The sequence below is a fragment of the Corvus moneduloides genome, chromosome 4 (assembly GCF_009650955.1).
Source record: "Corvus moneduloides isolate bCorMon1 chromosome 4, bCorMon1.pri, whole genome shotgun sequence".
NCBI classification, from domain to species: domain Eukaryota; kingdom Metazoa; phylum Chordata; class Aves; order Passeriformes; family Corvidae; genus Corvus; species Corvus moneduloides.
Genome location: NC_045479.1, coordinates 9,192,489 through 9,209,914, shown reverse-complemented (window position 1 = coordinate 9,209,914; position 17,426 = coordinate 9,192,489). Strand labels below are relative to the sequence as shown.

The 17,426-nt window shown below is 41.8% G+C and overlaps 1 protein-coding gene across 4 annotated transcripts in view; it reads left to right on the top strand.

The window, feature by feature from the left end:
• The window catches only part of LRP6 (LDL receptor related protein 6), a 122,238-nt gene that overhangs the window by 92,596 nt on the left and 12,216 nt on the right, over window positions 1-17,426 (top strand). For 2 of the 4 annotated variants that reach the window (XM_032105811.1, XM_032105814.1), the window contains exons 12-19: window positions 49-375; window positions 3,673-3,875; window positions 6,665-6,876; window positions 7,052-7,242; window positions 11,350-11,559; window positions 12,809-12,934; window positions 14,325-14,519; window positions 16,194-16,304. In XM_032105811.1, coding sequence (XP_031961702.1) covers window positions 49-375; window positions 3,673-3,875; window positions 6,665-6,876; window positions 7,052-7,242; window positions 11,350-11,559; window positions 12,809-12,934; window positions 14,325-14,519; window positions 16,194-16,304 — 1,575 coding nt within the window. Of the gene's footprint in view, window positions 1-48; window positions 376-3,672; window positions 3,876-6,664; window positions 6,877-7,051; window positions 7,243-11,349; window positions 11,560-12,808; window positions 12,935-14,282; window positions 14,520-16,193; window positions 16,305-17,426 lie in introns of all 4 variants that reach the window. The other 2 variants (XM_032105810.1, XM_032105812.1) reach the window with 1 other exon arrangement.

The following is a 17,426-nucleotide window of genomic DNA, read 5'->3' as shown; positions in this document are numbered from 1 at the left end:
TTGTGCCCATATAACTCTGCTTTTTCTCACCCTTCCCTTTGGACACAGGCCTTGACCGTGAGATCATAGCTGATGATTTGCCTCACCCCTTTGGCCTGACCCAGTACCAGGATTACATTTACTGGACAGACTGGAGCCGGCGCAGCATCGAGCGAGCCAACAAGACCAGTGGCCAGAACCGAACCATCATCCAGGGGCACTTGGATTACGTTATGGACATCCTGGTTTTCCACTCCTCCAGGCAGGCGGGCTGGAACGAGTGTGCCTCCAGCAATGGTCACTGCTCTCACCTGTGCCTGGCAGTCCCCGTGGGAGGGTTTGTCTGTGGCTGCCCAGCTCATTATTCCTTGAACTCCGACAACAGGACCTGCAGTGGTAAGCCATAAGGAATGCAAAGGAAATGCAGGATGTGTTTAGTAACCGATGCAAGCATTGTACTTGGAGAAGAGTTTTACAGTTTTCCAGTAGTAAAATCTTACTGAGTTTTAAGACAACATAGGATGTTGAAAGCAAAAAGAAAAAAAAAAAAAAATAGTGTTGCAACTTAACAGCATCACAATTACATAAGAGGAATGGCTGTTAGTGAACTTTTCCAGTGGCTCAGCTACATCTGTGTAAACATGAAGGCTAAAAATGTTTTGGTTCTGTGTCAGACCCTCTTCAAGTGCTTGCTTGCTTGTTTATTTATCTGCTTATATATTTCTAGTTTTGCCTGACATAAATGATATGTGATACTTTAATCGGCATTCTGGACTTTGTGCAGCTTTTAGCTGGTCAGGATTTCATTCTGTAATAGCTGTGTTTGCTGGCTGATGAGATGCTGGGGTGGGCCAGTCTCAGACCTCTACAAGTGCTTTTCCTCAGTGAGGGTGGGCTGGGCTCCGTGGCCTTCCCAGCAGTCTGGTTCTTGATCTCAGTGCAGCCATTTTTCTTTATTGTTGTGCAGAATACAAACCTCAAGGCCCCTCAGGCTGTGTGTAATTAGTTTCTAACCAAATAATTTATCCATCTCTCAATAACTGGCTGCCAGTGAAGCTCTCATAATTTGGCAGCAGCTCTGGATGACTGATTTCCACTGGTGTCATTCACCGTGGGTAAAGAGATTCATGGTAGAGAGAGGCAGATTGTATCTCATCCACATTATGCATGAGTAGAGACATCCAGCTGTTGTCTTGAAGCCAAAAGCTGAGCAGATTTTTCCACAAATGCCACCTCATGGCATTTTTTGAAAACCATGCTTTTCAAAAAACTGTGCTTTTCTACTCCCCACATGTTCTGCACTTCTCTCCTTTTTTATTACAATGGCCCTTTGCATGACAGCTGGGTTCTTCCACCCTGGTGCTCTCATGTGTTTGTGCAAGTTAGAGGCACGGCTGGAACCTCTCTGATAGTGACTGTGATTTTCTAGGTGGAGGAATTTGACTTCCAGTGGAGAAAAAGTAGCAGAATTATCAAAGTTCATGTTTTTCTTGTGAAAATGCTCCTGGAAACAGAGCATGGAGCAAAATATAGGAAATAGGTTGTGAGCAAATAGAGCCATTTCCGCTTGGTACAGTTCAGGACTCTTTGTGTGGTATTAGGAGTTTTCCTCTGCCATATTCAAACCTGGGAACTTTCCAGCTTCTCATTTGTATGTAACTGGAGATTGAGGCCTCTCTGCATATAATTTAATTCTTTTTTTTTGGACACTATAATTGGAGCATGAATTGTTGTAACTTTCTTTTGCCTGTATTACTTGCTTATGTACCTCCTGAACATTATTAGTCCAAGCCCTGTCTAGAGGTCCTCCCTTCTGGAATACCCTGCTCATGCATGCATAGGTTCTTTTAATTATGGGAAGGATGTACTGCTCTGGTGAGATCTCTTGAGACCTACCACGTGTCATGAATTTGGAAGGCAGGGTTACACAGGAGACATACTCATTGCACTCCATTTGTCTGCTGCCAAAAATACAGTTAAAATATGTGACTGTTGGGAAGGAGAATGATGAAAACTGGAAAGGGATTTCTGAAATTGGTACTGTTTCAGAGATGGGGAGTCTCAAGGGGAGAAATTCTGCTGTTGCTTTTCATAATGAGCCATCAATTCCAAGTTGTAAAGCCAGGAAGTCTTGGGTGTCTTTGGGGAAAAGTAGAAATAATTTTAGGTGCTTATATGTTTACCTGCACTTCTACCTTAATTTTTTTCCCTTTCCATTTCTATCATAAATTCTTGGTAAGAATTCTGATGTTTCTGAATCCATTATTTTGCTGTACACATTCATATAAACTTGTCTTCGCTTTATTTTTTTTGTGCTTTCTTCTACAATTCAGAGCTAAGTAGAAGGCAGCTTAAATTATTGGAGAAATGCTTGGAGGGAAAATACAGGTTTTTCAGAAAGCAAAAATACCTTGCAATTAGGCCTGATTGTTATAGGATGTGAGGACTGAGTGTTGGTTTCCAAGGAAACTCCTCCCTGACTTTTTCTTTTTCCAGCAGTCAGAATAGCTGTTCAAAGTGTATGCTAAAATAACAAAGCAAGGTGATGATGTTCTCTAGGAGACTTTTGCTTCCTCCCCTTTCCCAGATGCTGCCTTACCTGTTTTACAGGCTGGGAAATGAGTGCAGTGTCCCACTGCTAATCTCTCTTCAGACTTGGGCTGTAGAGAATTGATTGTACAGACTTCAGGGAGGCTTCAAGCTGCATTTCTGGCAATTGGCTCTTGTGCCATCTTGCACAGCAGTGGCTTCAGGTAGAGCATTATTGAAAAGAACCCTCTGAAAAAGGAAAATGCTTTCACTACCTTCTCTGATTTCTGACCCAGTTATGTAATACAGCGATAATTTTTTTTTCAGTGATGTATTAAATGCTTTGTGCACTTACTGTAAGTTACAGCTGGTAAACTACAGCTGTATGGCGTGAAGAAATCTTACTTTCTGCTGTTTGAAGGTATTTCTAATTAAAAAAACATTTGTCCAGGAAATTCTTGCTGGGCAGAATATCAGATTTATTTTTCTCATTGCAGGTTGTCATTTCCAGGTAACCAGCTAGAAATAGTAAAGATATATAGATTTGAGAAGAGCAAATACATTTTTCTCCAAAAACACAGCCTCACACACAGTTAAGAATTTTTCATGTGAATTAGTTGCTTCATTCCAGTACAGGCAGAAAGAGGGTTTGTGGGAACAGGACTGAACCACTGTCAGTCTCTTTTCCCTGAAACATCTAAATAAGGAACCAGTGCTGGCTTTTTCTCACCTTCCTCTGCAAGTAGAAGTGCACCTAGCGAAGGGTTCAACTTCAAAATAGTGGAGCTGCATTTCCCTGAGACCCCTTCAGAAAGAAAATGGACATTTCTTTGAGAGGCATAATTGACAATTCTTCTTTGTGATGCTTTTGACAGAATTATTTGCATTCACTAGTCCCACCACTTAAAAAATCTTATCTTTTCCTGTCACATCCAGACCTTTATAGAAAAAGAGGTCATTTGAAAGGCTTTTCATACTCATCAGAGGTTGGGATTTTATGTTTTGGTTTGATTTTTTGTTTGGTTTTGGCAAAGGAAGAGGGGAAAAAGGGAATGTAATAAATGTCTGTTATGGATTATAGTTGTTATTCTTAAACATAAAAATGCCCAATGTTATTGCCACATGTAACCCTTTCAACCCCTTTTCTTTTTTTAACCCATCCAGCTCCTACCACCTTTCTGTTGTTCAGTCAGAAGAACGCGATTAATCGCATGGTGATAGATGAGCAGCAGAGCCCAGATATCATACTCCCCATCCACAGTCTCCGCAATGTCCGAGCCATTGATTACGACCCCCTGGATAAGCAGCTGTACTGGATCGACTCTCGGCAGAACATCATCCGCAAGGCACAGGAAGATGGCAGCCAGGTATCCTGAGGGGATGGAACTGCTGAACATTTGGCATGCTTGTGCCAAACAGTGACTGATTGTATGTGGATAGTTTTGATGCACAGACTTCCCCGTAGGTTACTGACCCTTGGCAAAACAAGTGGCATCTGGAGTTTTCTGGAGTCCTCAGTCAGTAAATCTGGGAGGTGCAGCAATAAATAAAACATGGAAAACCAAGGCCAACTTGAAGATACTGTTGTTCCCAGCACATTATTTGCTTAACACTGTCTTTTGTCAGGGAGCTGTTGGAAGCCCTTATTTGAGATATGAAACGTGGAAGGGATGGCTCTTGGGAAAAATGGGGGACATGAGCAGGGTGCCGGGGTAGATCCTCTGAAACACGGAGGCTGGAACTATGTGAGCACACAGCTGTGTCTGGAGCCTCCCAGGTTCTTAAGCAGATAGGAAGAGAGTTGTTGTAAACCACTGGGGCACAGAGTGAGGAGGTTGAACCTGTAAAAGATGTAGCAGGCTTGGGAAAATGTATTTGACTGGGGAATACAGAAAAAGTAGAGTAGGGTAGAAGGCAAAAGGTAATACAGGCTGTGGTGGTTCAACCCTGGCTGGAGGCCAGACACCCACCAAAACCACCCTGTCACTCACCTCAGCTGCACAGGGGAGAGAAGATACAGCAAAAAGCTCATGAGTTGGGATAAGGACAGGGAGAGATCACTCATGGGCAAAACAGACTCAACTTAGAGAAATTAACTGAGTTTATTACCAATCCAACTCAGAGTAAGACAGTGAGATCTAAAATTTTGAAAACACCTTCCCACAACCCCTCCCTTCTTCCCAAGCTTAACTTTATTCCCAGTTCTCTCCGTCCTCCCTGCCAGCATCACAGGGAGATTGGAATGGTTACAGTCTGTTCATCACACCTTGTTCTGCCCCTGTTTCCTCCTCATGGAGAGGAGTCTTTTCCCTGTTACAGTGTGGGGTCACTCCCACAGGAGACAGGTTTCCATTAATTTCTCCCTCCAATGTGAGTCCTTCCCACAGGCTACATTTCTTCATGAACTGCTCCAGTGTGGGTCCCTCCCATGGGGTGCAGTCCCTCGGGAACAGGCTGCTGCAGCCTGGGTCCCCCACAGGGTCACAAGTCCTGCCAGGAGACCTGCTCCAGTGTGCGCTCCTCCTTCCATGGGTTTCCCGTGCATGGGGTCACAGCCTCCTTTGGGCATCCTGCTGCTCCAGCAAGGGCTCCTCCACATGCTATAGGGACACAGGAGAATTCTGGAGCAGCTCCTACACCTCCTTCCTCACTGCCTTTGGTGTCTGCAGGGCTGTTCCCCTCACATATTCTCACTCCACTCTTCTCTGACTGCAATTGCTTCTGCCCAATAACTTTTTTTTCCTCTTGAATACATTATCAGAGAGGTGTTACCACCATCCCTGATTGGCCCAGCCTTGGCCGGTAGTGGGGCCATCCTGGATTTGGAGGCATTGGCTCTGCTGGGCATGGGGGAAGCTTCCAGCAGCTTCTTAGAGAACCCACCTCTGTAGCCCCCCACCCAAAACCTGGCCATACAAACCCAATATGCAGGTTTAGTGAGGTTAAGTGGGCCCAGTGACTTCTTATTAAATTTTGCATTTTAAAATAGATCTTTTCTTCCTGATTTTTTGAATGTGGGAGGAGCAAGAGACTTAAGATGAGCAACACAACACAAGAGAGATGCTATATTCAGCTGAATTTTAAGAGTGTGGTTTTTGGTGGTGGGTGTGGTGGTAGTTGGATCCTGCTGTATGCCCTTCAGCCTTAACTCTTAATTTCGCAGTGCTTTTAATTTTGAAATATCTAAATAATATCCTAAACTAGTCAAAGTCACCATGTTTTTGCCAGCTTCAGCAGAATAAACAAATATAAGACTTACAGGCACACCACTTTATAGAGGTGACAAGCCAAATAAAGTTAGGCAAATTTTCTGGTGAAGTTTAATCTGGGGATGAGAGGGTAGAGGCTGCTCACCTCATAAGCATGTCTTCGAAAACATTTATGTAGGCCATGTTTAATGATTTATTAATCCTCTTCAGAATTTTAGAAAAGTTCATGAAAGATGTTGATGAGGTTCTTTCTAAAGGTAATAATAATTAAAAAAGAAGAAAAAGTCATGTCAATTCCAGAAGTCTAGACCAGTAGAAGGCAAGACCTTGAACTAGTAAGGTGTTAGCCAGAAATGTTCTGAAGTCAGTGTTGTACACTAGCTGATGTCCTTTCCATCTTTGGCAGAGCTGCCTTCCCATTTATTATCCACCCTCATGTCCTCCAAGTGAGATGGCAGCAATGGTGGAGAAGAATGAGACAAGCATTTCAAGTGCTGTCTGGCTTCACTTTGTTTTATTCTCTGCTCAGCTGCAGCTTTGGGAATTAGTGGTGGTACATTTCTGTTGTAGAGTGTTAAATGTGCTGCATTTACGTCTGTCCAAACTGAACTCTTGAGTTGTCAAAAAAGTAGAGGAAATACAGAAGCTGACCCTGGACCTTCAACACAGAGACAATTTGGACTTGCTGGTCAAACTTGCAAAGTCTTAGGAGCTGCAGTCAGCTTGTGTGATTGCCATTACCGCAAACCATCAGGACTAAGTGTCTATCTTATCAAAGGTGTTGGTGTGGCAACAGAACCAGGGTCTTTCCTTACTTCGTGGTAATATTTTGGCTGTCTCCTTTTTCTAAGCAGTAGTTAGACATGGTGCATCCATATCAAATAAAGTTATTCGCATTAGATTAAGATTAAATCTTCTGCTGTGTGTTGTTTCTCTTTCCTTTGCAGAGCCTCACTGTTGTGACAAGTCCAGTTCCCAATCAGAACCTGGATATGCAGCCCTACGACCTGAGCATTGACATCTACAGCCGCTACATCTACTGGACCTGTGAGGCTACCAACGTCATCAACGTGACACGCCTGGATGGGAGACCCATGGGAGTGGTGCTCAAGGGGGATCAGGATAGGCCCAGAGCCATTGTGGTGAATCCAGAGAAAGGGTATGTGGGGAAATTCAGGCCCAAAGTTTTAAGAATCAAGTTGTTTTCTTGCTGCAGCTTGTTTTCTGTTTGTCAGAATGAAAAACAACTTTGACATTTGTTAAGATGTCTTGGATTATAGCAAAAATGTGGAAAGATCAAATAAATTTTTTTCCTCTAATCATTCCTGTTCCAGATACATGTATTTCACCAACCTCCAGGAGAGGTCTCCTAAAATTGAGAGAGCAGCATTGGATGGAACTGAGCGAGAAGTCCTTTTTTTCAGCGGTTTGAGCAAGCCCATTGCCTTAGCCATTGACAGCCAGCTGGGCAAGTTGTTCTGGGCTGACTCAGATCTGCGCAGAATTGAAAGCAGTGACCTTTCAGGTAGAGTAGCACCTTAATTCAGTGATTCATTTGTGTGGTGTGGGTGTGGGGGAATGCAGAGAAAGGTGTCATCTTTTCCTTCCTACTATAAACAGTCTGTACTATGATTCTAATCTCTCCCTGAATTCCCAGCCAGGGAATGTGCATGATTCATGCAGCGTCTTTACAGTTTCATGACTCTGTGATTTGCATTATTAATTGCTACACATGCTATTTACTTCAGTTTCTCACTGCAAAACCTTTGTGTGGTTTCCCAAAGTTAGTTGACAAATAAATTGCAGCAGTTTTGAAAAGAGGAGAGAAAGGGTTGTTTTTAAAGGCATTGCTTTTGGTGCAGTAATCTGTCAATCAGAGGAAAGTTCCCTGTTAGTGGAAAAATGTCTCCTGCAGAGTTAAAGCAGCAGGTGTCCAGGTTACTTATGTACCTGTCATTTGGGGTAAAAAGATGTGAGAAGGATAGAGCAGATCTAACCTCTTTCTGTCCTCAGAAGACAAAAAACTCACTCTTCCAGATATGGGATTCTCTTTGCCTGCTCCCTGAGATGGGTTATGCAGCTGCTTGTCTGACCTCCTCTATGAGTTGATTTAGCCCACTTAACAATAACCTAAGAACGTTATACAGAAGAAGACAAATAGAGAATAGTGTTCTGTTGGCTTGGAAAGCTGAATTGGTTCAGGAAAGAGTCCAGCAAGCAACCAGAAGGGGAGCAAGAGAAGAGGGTAAAATCATATGGTCCAGATTGTGTGAGAAAGGCAAATGTCTTTCATGTACTAGCATGATCCATCAAACTGCTGGATCAGCTCAGCTGCCTCTTGTAGCATCAGTACTAATTCGTGATACAGACTGGGCTGGATGTTGTTGCTGGAAGTGAGAGTTGAATACTTAACAAGAGTTATGACAATTTGCACTAATGTTTGTGGTAATGTCTTCCACTCATGACATGGTACCTTCATTCAAAGTAGCAGCATGTAACCCTATTGACACCACTCTGATTTTCAGCCTTTTGTTAAGTTCCTAGAATAAGCTTTTGTTTTGGAAAATGTTTTTCCTAGATGGTTGGAATTAAAGCTCAGAAAGACAGTAATTTTTTTCAGTGGTGTGTCACTGGAGGATTCAGGATCACTAATGAACTGTGATATCCTGATTGTTTACTGTTTCAAAATGCAAGACATAACCTGACTTAGTGAATTATTAAAGAACAAAAAAGAAGTGCTGTGGTGTTACTTGGTACATTCCAAGTTGTCCCAGATCGAGGGTTTGCATGAGTAGAGTAAGAGGCAGGAGAATATTACACGTGCTTTATTTCTCTCTTTGTCTGTTATCTTCCTGAAATTAGGACACCAGAGAAGGAGATGGGTCTAAATTCTAACTCAGTCTAGGTTTAATGATTCTGCTTTTTTTTTTTCCTTAAAGATGTGGCTGTTGGATCACCAATGTTGTGTAGTAAAAGCTCACCACATTTTGAAGAGCATGAAGAATAACCGTTCCAAAACCTCTCTTGCTTTTTGGCATTTGCACCACAAATAGAGTGCTATAATCACCACAATAAATTGCTAACTGCTGAGATGCATTCCTGTGCTTAGGAATGCTGATTAATAAGCTCTTTTGACCAGCAGAGTAATTTTTCTGCATGTTAGTTTCTTAAAAACATTCAGTCTCTTGCTCTGTTAATTCTGTAGATGCCAGTACCCATAAAGACAAGGACAGCTAGAATGCCTTTTGTGTGATGTAGTCCTTCTTTTCCTCCCTGTCCTTCAGGCATGCAGTTAGGACTTGGTTATTCTGCCCAAATGGGAGATCTATTGAAGTTAACCAGATTCTTCACATGATTAAGGGGTTGTTTATGAAAAGATGACTGGAATTAGCTCCCTACCATGGAAACTATTTGGAAATTAGTTCTTCTATTCCAGAATAATTAATGTGATTTGGAAATGTCTATTGATTCTGGAATTAAGTCATTTTTATTTGGAAATAGAATGAGCTATGGGTGTGTCCTGATTTTTGTATTTATTTGGTTGGTTTTAAGTGTGTTTGTAAAAGGTATTGCTGGAAAGGGGATGGTGATGCCAGGAGACAAAACTCCTCTTAATTATGTCTCCCTTTCATCTGACATTGCCAATAAAGGAGACTAGCACCCTGATGAGTCAGCTTCAGGTTTCATTGCTGGTTTATGGGAGAAGGGATTTTAGTGTCTCAGTTTAGTCAGAAATAGTCAGTCACACTTGGTCACAAATATTAAAAAGAAAGATTAAGACATTAAGGGAGTGAAACTATTAAGCATCAGAGCTTTAGGAACATACGGCAAAGTGCCATGCTGATTGATGTGGGCATGGCAGAGCATGTACAGACTCCACTGGGGTAGGTGAAGGTCTTAGGTTTTGTATTCCTTCCTGTCATCTTTGCATTTTGCCCTATTCCCAGCTTAACGTTATTCGTCAAGGTGCAGGTTTCTGTTTCTTACCTTTTCCCTACAGTATTAGTCATGTTATTGGGGTTTAATAGATGGTTGCAGTTCTTTAGGTTGACTTACATCACTCAGTCTGTTAATTTCTACATCAGTCTGGGTATAACCTCCTTCAGAATTCATCAACATCTTTTCTTAATCAGATCATTGCGAGTGTTGCTCCGAAGTGGTGGGGAGAGCCCAGCCTAGCTGATTTGAATTTCCATGTTTTGCTTCAGGTTTTACCACTTGGTAAATGTTTGGAAGGTTACTTAACTTCTGAGCTCTCTGTGCATTTAGTGAAAAGGAGATAAATACATTCTTCATAGCTGAATTTGTGTCTAAGTCATCATCATTGACATACCATTGATTAAATTCTCAACAAGCAAAAAAGGCCTTCTTGCTACTAAACAAAGTGGAGAGGGATAGAACTTATTCAAAGTATAAAATAGTGAAGTGCATGTGTCTTTTGTCCTGTTAGGTTTTCATGTGTGGGTATGTTAGAGACGTGGTAGATTTTTTTTCCCCTGGTATTCAGTTATTCCAGTATATTTTTACAGAACAAAAATATAAAAACTTACTGGAAATCATTCTATGGATGAACAATGAAAAGCTCGTTTGCTGTAGTAAAAGTTGAAAAATAAGCACAGCAGTGAGCTCAGGCATCAGAAGTATCAGGATTTAGAGGCAGATTTTCAAGCTTTAGCTTGACTTGTGTGATACTGTTTCAGCTTCTCAAAATTGAAGCAGATTCTGTGTGTTCACAAGTAATTTTGTGCTCAGAATCTGATAAACTCACAGACATTTGACTGTTAATGAACCCTCAGGTTTTGACTAACATTTTTCTTCTGTGTGTTACAAAGTCTTCACTGTCTTCGGACAAACTTTAGTGATACCTTTAAAAGAACTGTTGACCGTGTTCTGTTTGTGTGGAGAGTTAACCATGAAAAGTGACAGTCGCTCTTGACTGTATTTAATGCCAGAAAATCTAGCATAAAAATCAACAACCGCTATTCAGAGGTATAAAGCTTCTTGTCTGCTCCTGGTGATTGCTAAAGGAACTCAGGAAAGTAAGTCTTTGCTAGGAAGAAAGGAGCATTCCCAATCTAGCACTAATAGCTTAGTGAAGGCAGCATAGCTGAAAAGAAAAGAACATGAGGAAGTCAGAAGTGTTAATCTCATAATTCATGTGAGAAGCCCTAATTACCCTGCTTTCACTTGGATTTTATCTTGTACGGGTTAGCTGAAGCCAATAATCCATCTTCTTATTCCCTGTTGTATGGCAAGACAAAGCAATTAATCTCTCCAAAAAGGGAAAGAAGAATGAAAAGAACTACCAATTTCCATCATATTGATAAGAGACTGGAAAGGCTCATGAGAGATGAGCCTCCAACTCCAGGTGCTTCTTAAGTACACTAGATGTGTTTTAGCACAAAAGCTCTCTTCTTGGTAAAAGCAGAAAAAAAAGTTGATCACCTGTCTGCAAAATGCATTAGTCTTGGATCAGAGGACCCAGGATTGCTTGGATTGCTTGGGGTTTTATGGTAGGCTTACCCAGTAGCATAAAAGTAGTGAAAAATAATGGTGTGAGTCGTGTAGGAGATGTTTGTGATAGTCTTTCAATTTTTTCTAGTTGAACCAAAGCACTCTCTCCCTTCTGCAGGTGCTAACCGGATTGTTTTGGAAGACTCCAATATCTTGCAGCCTGTGGGACTAACTGTATTTGAGAACTGGCTGTACTGGATTGACAGGCAGCAGCAGATGATTGAAAAGATTGATATGACCGGTCGAGAAGGACGTACAAAGGTCCAGGCTCGTATTGCGCAACTCAGTGACATCCATGCTGTGAAGGAACTCAACCTGCAGGAGTACAGTGAGTGCAATCCCTGCCTGCAGGTGCAAACAGGGCCTGCGAGACTCGAGCCAAGAGACACGAGCCTGTTGTGCCTTGTTGCTGATCAACATCAGTGCAGATGGAAGGGGCCAGAAGTTAGTATTGGTGCTGTTAGGTTGTTTCCTTCAGGCAGTTGGCAGTGGACTGGAAATCTATCACAACCCCAGCATCGTGTTTTGTTGCTGATGACAACTTGATTGGTAGTCCCATCCAGGGACCTGGCATTTGAGTGTCTCTAAGCACAGTGGAAACATCCTGTTACCCTTAGCAGAAGACTTTCTGGATCATGCTAGTGCATTGCTATTGGGTGTTCATTGTTTAGGCAAGCAGAGCTCTCAGGGCCTGTCACTAGCTGTAAGTGTTTCAGTGGACTGCCTGCCTTGAAGGCAGACTGAACAATTCTTGGTGGTGGTATTTCATACTGAAAGTGAATGGCAGAAGAGCAATGTTGCATTGCACAAAGGAAGTGTGTATTAAATAGCAATTTGTGTTGATCATGGCTGCACTTTTAGAAGTTTTTGCTTACTGGGCCTTTCCCCACACAGACATGCTTGAAATGATGGGAGGTGGATGGTTAAACCAGTGGAGTTGCTGTCATCCTGGAGGAAATAGGCCTGGTTGGTAGGCTGTGGTGCATGCCTTGGAGAAATATGTAGAAAAATGTCTGGGGATGTTTAATTAAAACATCAGTGCAGACTATTACTAGTTTTGTGTGCTATTAATCTCAGTAAATCTGTCAGGAGTTCCAAGAGAAGTATGTTGTCCTTATTAAACATTAAAATGAAGAGACATATTTATCTAGAGCATGTTAATTTGAGTTTGAGAGACAGCGTGGAAACTTCAGAATTCATAAATTAGAAAACTTTACTTTTTTAATGGTCTTTGGTAGAGAAAATGAAGTATGGAATCCAAGACATCTTTTTGTATTACTAATGCTACTCTTCACTGCAGAGAACTAATGCTGCCTCTCACAAGAAGCAAAATGCTTTGAGTACTGTTTTAGTACAAATTCTTACAGTAGTTTCAGATCTTGGAGAGTTACCAATGTGTGTTACAATTATAGATGTGTGTAAAGGGAGAAATATGCACAACAAAATACAACTTTTACAGAGATTTTTCAGTAATCCTCTCCCCAGGGGTTAGAGGGGAATGAAGAAATGACTGAAAGGTCATAAAATAGGTGGGGATTTCTTACCAATCTCTGTCTTTCTTATTTTTAAAATCCTAGGACAACATCCTTGCTCTCAAGATAATGGTGGCTGCTCCCACATTTGCATTGTGAAGGGGGACGGCACCACACGCTGCTCTTGCCCCGTGCACCTGGTGCTGCTGCAGGATGAACTGTCCTGTGGAGGTGAGTCCTTCCCAAGTTCTGTGTCACTTGGCTCTCAGCTTCGGGCTTGGGGAGGGTCTCCATCCTCAGGGGTGGCTTCTGAGCCAAAGGAATGTGACAGTGCACCAGGTGCTGTTACACACCTGTACAGACTCATCTCCTTCCCTCCACCCTCCAGCTAAATCTGCAACTATTGAGAAGGAGTAAGGGAAGAGGAAAAAATCTCTAACTGTTGAATAAGGATTTCTGTTCACCCTTTCTACTTAAGACTACTGAATTATTTCAACTCGATTCTTTAATTGTATGATTTTTATTACTTTTTGCTGTCACTCCCCACGTTCTCCCTTTTCAGGCAGTGGTAGATTCTCACATTCTGGCACATTGCACTGTCTGTGCTGTTTTGTTCTTCTCTGTTGTTGTCCCCAAGCTCACCCTGTGCGTGTCTTTCTGAACTGCAGTCCCAGAAGGGCAAGTTGCCTCCTTCCATGGCGATATGGCCACTGTAGCCCACACCCTGGTGTCTCCAGGGGTGGGGTTGGAATGGGGGAGAGGACAGGCACTTTGGTGCTTGGATCTCTTTGTGCCACCAGACTGAATGGATTTATTATGCAATCATCTCGCCATCGAGGCGACGTGTGGTCTCACAATGGAACAAGAGCTAACATAATCCAGATATTTTCTCAGAGCAAGTTTAATAGCAGGCCAAAAAGCTGGGGGAGGAAAGGGGGATTAAAAAAAGGGAAAAAAATCCACACTTACTTACTGCCCGAGATTAACAGTTAGTGTAGTAAATGTTAAGTAACAGCTAACAGATGTGTTGAGGTAGTGGAACTTGACTAGATGGAGCAGTTTTTTGTTTTAAAAGAATTTTGACTGAACAGAGCTGTCAAGGGCACATAACTAGACACTGACTCACAGTGCATCCATCTGCAGCACATTACATCCTTTTAACATCTTCTATGCAATGACTGTCAAACATTAAAAAGAGAGTAAGCAATTGGCTGTGTGTACAGTGGTGTTGTAGGAAAGGGGGAGTAGAAGAGTATGATGACTTTGATTTGAAGACTTACTAAGAGAAGGGTGTAAGAGTCTTAAGTGGGAAGGGAAGAAAATAACTGTGTTTTGAGTGTGCACGTTTCTCTGTTCTTCTTGTTCTTCATCTGTCAAGCTCCTGTTGATGTGAGCCTGCATCAGTCACACGGGGCTCAAGGTCTGCACAAGTGGCTGTGGAAGTTACCTTATGATGTGGCATGTTGTTCATCAGCTGCTTTGATAGAGGAAAGCAGCTGAGCTCTTGTCCTTACCTGTCCCAATCTGCTGTTTGTTCACCTGGATTTTTAACTTCTGTTTGTTTGCTTGATTTTCAAAGAACCACCAACATGCTCCCCTCAGCAGTTCACCTGTTTCACAGGTGAGATTGACTGCATCCCGGTGGCCTGGCGCTGTGATGGGTTCACTGAGTGTGAAGACCACAGTGACGAGAAGAACTGCCCGGTGTGCTCTGACAGCCAGTTCCAGTGTGAGAGTGGACAGTGCATAGACAGTGCCCTGCGCTGCAATGGGGAAGCAAATTGTCAGGACAACTCGGACGAGAAGAACTGCGAAGGTGCGGAGGATACTGCCAAGTGTGATGGAAATATACCTGTCATAGGGACACTGGGATAAGTACCAGTGTTACTGCTGAGTAGGATTTGAAAAGATCCAAGGTTCTGCTAGTTTTTAAACTGGTCTGTTAAATGGAAATTATTTTATAACTCCATGCTTTTGGTTCTCTACCTGTGAAGTGGAAATTAAGAGTGATCTCTGTCAAATAGCTTAAATGCTGTTTGTGAAAAGTACTGTCAAAAATGGCATGATTTTAAGCTCTAAAAACCTAGGATCTGGGAGTGAACTACAGAGTGGAGCAAATCTTTGTCATAGCTTTTTGTGTACCTTGTACTGAGTAAAGGTTTTGGGATTGTTTATTTTACAATACCTGAACAAAATGAGCTTTTCTGAGTAGGCAGGAGTGAGAGACAGATGATATTTCTGGAGACTACTTCTTCCCATAGAGCACAGCAAAAGTGAGTATTTAAGCCATTATTACAGAGGGAAGTGCTGTTGCCAGCACAATGAGAATTAAGTTCATTTTGGAAAGGACAGGTTTTGCTGGTGGAATCTGAACTGCCCCACCATTACACAACATGAAATGTGAGCAAACTTACCCTCTCCCTACTGCAGACATAGTGAAGAGTTGCAGGGACAACTTATAAGCTTGAAAGGATGCTTCTTCTCTATATCCTTTCAGTGCATGTTCCTTCTTTGTGGAGACTGTTGAAATGTCTTTAAATCAAGGCTAAAGTTCTTTCTGAAAGATGTGCTCCATCTCAAACAAAAACATAGAGCTGAAACTCCTGTGTGCTGAAAGGTGATTGTTAGCCAGCTGAGATGCTGACATCTGAAAATGTGTTGTGCAAGTTAACTTCCCAGCTGTCATCCAGCAACTGGAGATGTCAGACTGGGGCTGTTTATCACCTTCAAAGTGGCCCTGTTGCTGAGAGTATTCAAGTTGATTACAAATCAGAAAAGCCTTTAGTTTAACTTCTTAATTCAGCTGAAGACAAAAAGTATTTCTGGATTTATGAGAAACAGGAGGTAGGAATATGTGTAAACATCAGCAGCCGGCACCTTGCCTGCAGCACCTTTTATTTTTTCAGTGTACTGGCAAAGCTTCAGTTTTGTATTCTGTCCTTCATTTCAGTTTAAAAATATAATATCAAGTGAAATATATTGTCTCATGATTGAGGAGTTGTCTGGTTTACAGGAAGAGCACAAGGACATTTAGAAACCACATTTATCTTTCTTAAATAATTTTATTATCATGGTTTGGCAGATTTCTTTTTCATAACTTAATTCTTCTCTCTTACATTTCAGTAAATGCTTAGGGTTGGAGATTCCTATAGTAATACTGCAATAACCATGTCCTGGGATAAGTGCCTGTCTTCTCAATGGCCTCTGAGTTATTTTAGATGAAGTCACTTCATCTTGTAGTGTTCTTACTGTAAGCAGGCAGTAAGGCCCTGGTGCCAGGGTGCACTATCCTCAACAGAACACTGAGTCACTTGCTCTGCGTGGTTCGTGTGAGGGACTTTGTATGCCACTGGCTACTTCCAGAAATGAAGCTTGCAGCACTCCAAGCTCTCCCAAGATACTCTTGATTGTATGCTTTGGTGTCTTTATTTCTTAATGATTTTCAAGAGAAGGTTTTGATGCTGACTGTTGGTGTGGGGGTTCTTTGCAGTGCTGTGTTTAACGGATCAGTTCCGCTGTGCCAGTGGGCAGTGCATTGGGAAAAGCAAGAAGTGTGATCACAACCTGGACTGCAGTGACAGCTCCGATGAGCAAGGATGCTGTAAGTGTACTGCCTGAGAATGAAGACTTGGTTGCAGCATCCCAAATTTGTTTCTCACCTTTCCTATGAGTTAGATTTTATTCTGCCAAGCACACTGAATTAGTTGTTCCCAGAATTAATGCTTCTCCTCATAACTGCTGTCATGCGATTAATCCGCAATGTGGTGGAATAGGAATAACAGCAATAATTAGTATTCTGTACAAGTAGTTTCTGAGGCAGAGAATGCCAGTTATTTTTCTTCTTACCTCTTTAAAATTTTAAAATAAGTAAAAGGTTTGTTTTACTATAATGTTAGCATGCTGAGTTGGTGCAGTGTTAAAAAAAATCTGTTGGCATGAGGCTTTCATATATAACTTCTCTGCTTCATGATTTTCTCATCCAGAGAATTAATAGCAGGTGCTTTTAGATCAGAGGAGCACTCTGTTTATAGAGTAAACCTTCTAAAATTTCCCTTTTTATCTTGAAAAGATGTAATTCTGAGCTTGATTTCTGATTTGTAACATATGATATTCCCTACCTTGAAATCTCCAGGGCTCTACAAGAAAACTACTGCCTTTAAAATTCCAAATCGAAAGTTCATTTTCACTGTTGGTGCTTTAAAAGAAATTGCAAATACGGACATCTTGTCTTGTGTTAGAGATCCATATAACACAGCTGGCACACACATAACTTGAAAATGCAAAGCCAGAGTTGGACCCTTGATCTTAAGAAGGAGTAATAGGAGATACTCTGTCATGCTACCAAGTTACTAGTGACATTATCACAAGGCTTATGTAGTTCCCTTTATTAGAGTTTATATGTTCTCCAGTTTTGTAACAGGTTGGAAAATTGGCCCACCCAGAATAAGATGGCAGTTGTCACCATCCCTCTTTCACTATGATCAGAAGTCTGTTTACTTATCTCTGTAGACTGTGACAAGCTGGTTCAGGTGTGGGTTTGGTGTTCAGGAAGAAGAAAATGTGTTGAGGAAAAAACTTTCAGTAATGCGTAAGATGTAAAACACTGACTAGAACAGGAAAATACTTTAAAGTCTGCCTTTCTTGTCAAATTCATGAGCACAGGCAGGGGGTTGTCAGTTATTCCCAGAAATGTCATTGCTTAGAATTGGTATTGTAGGGAAAG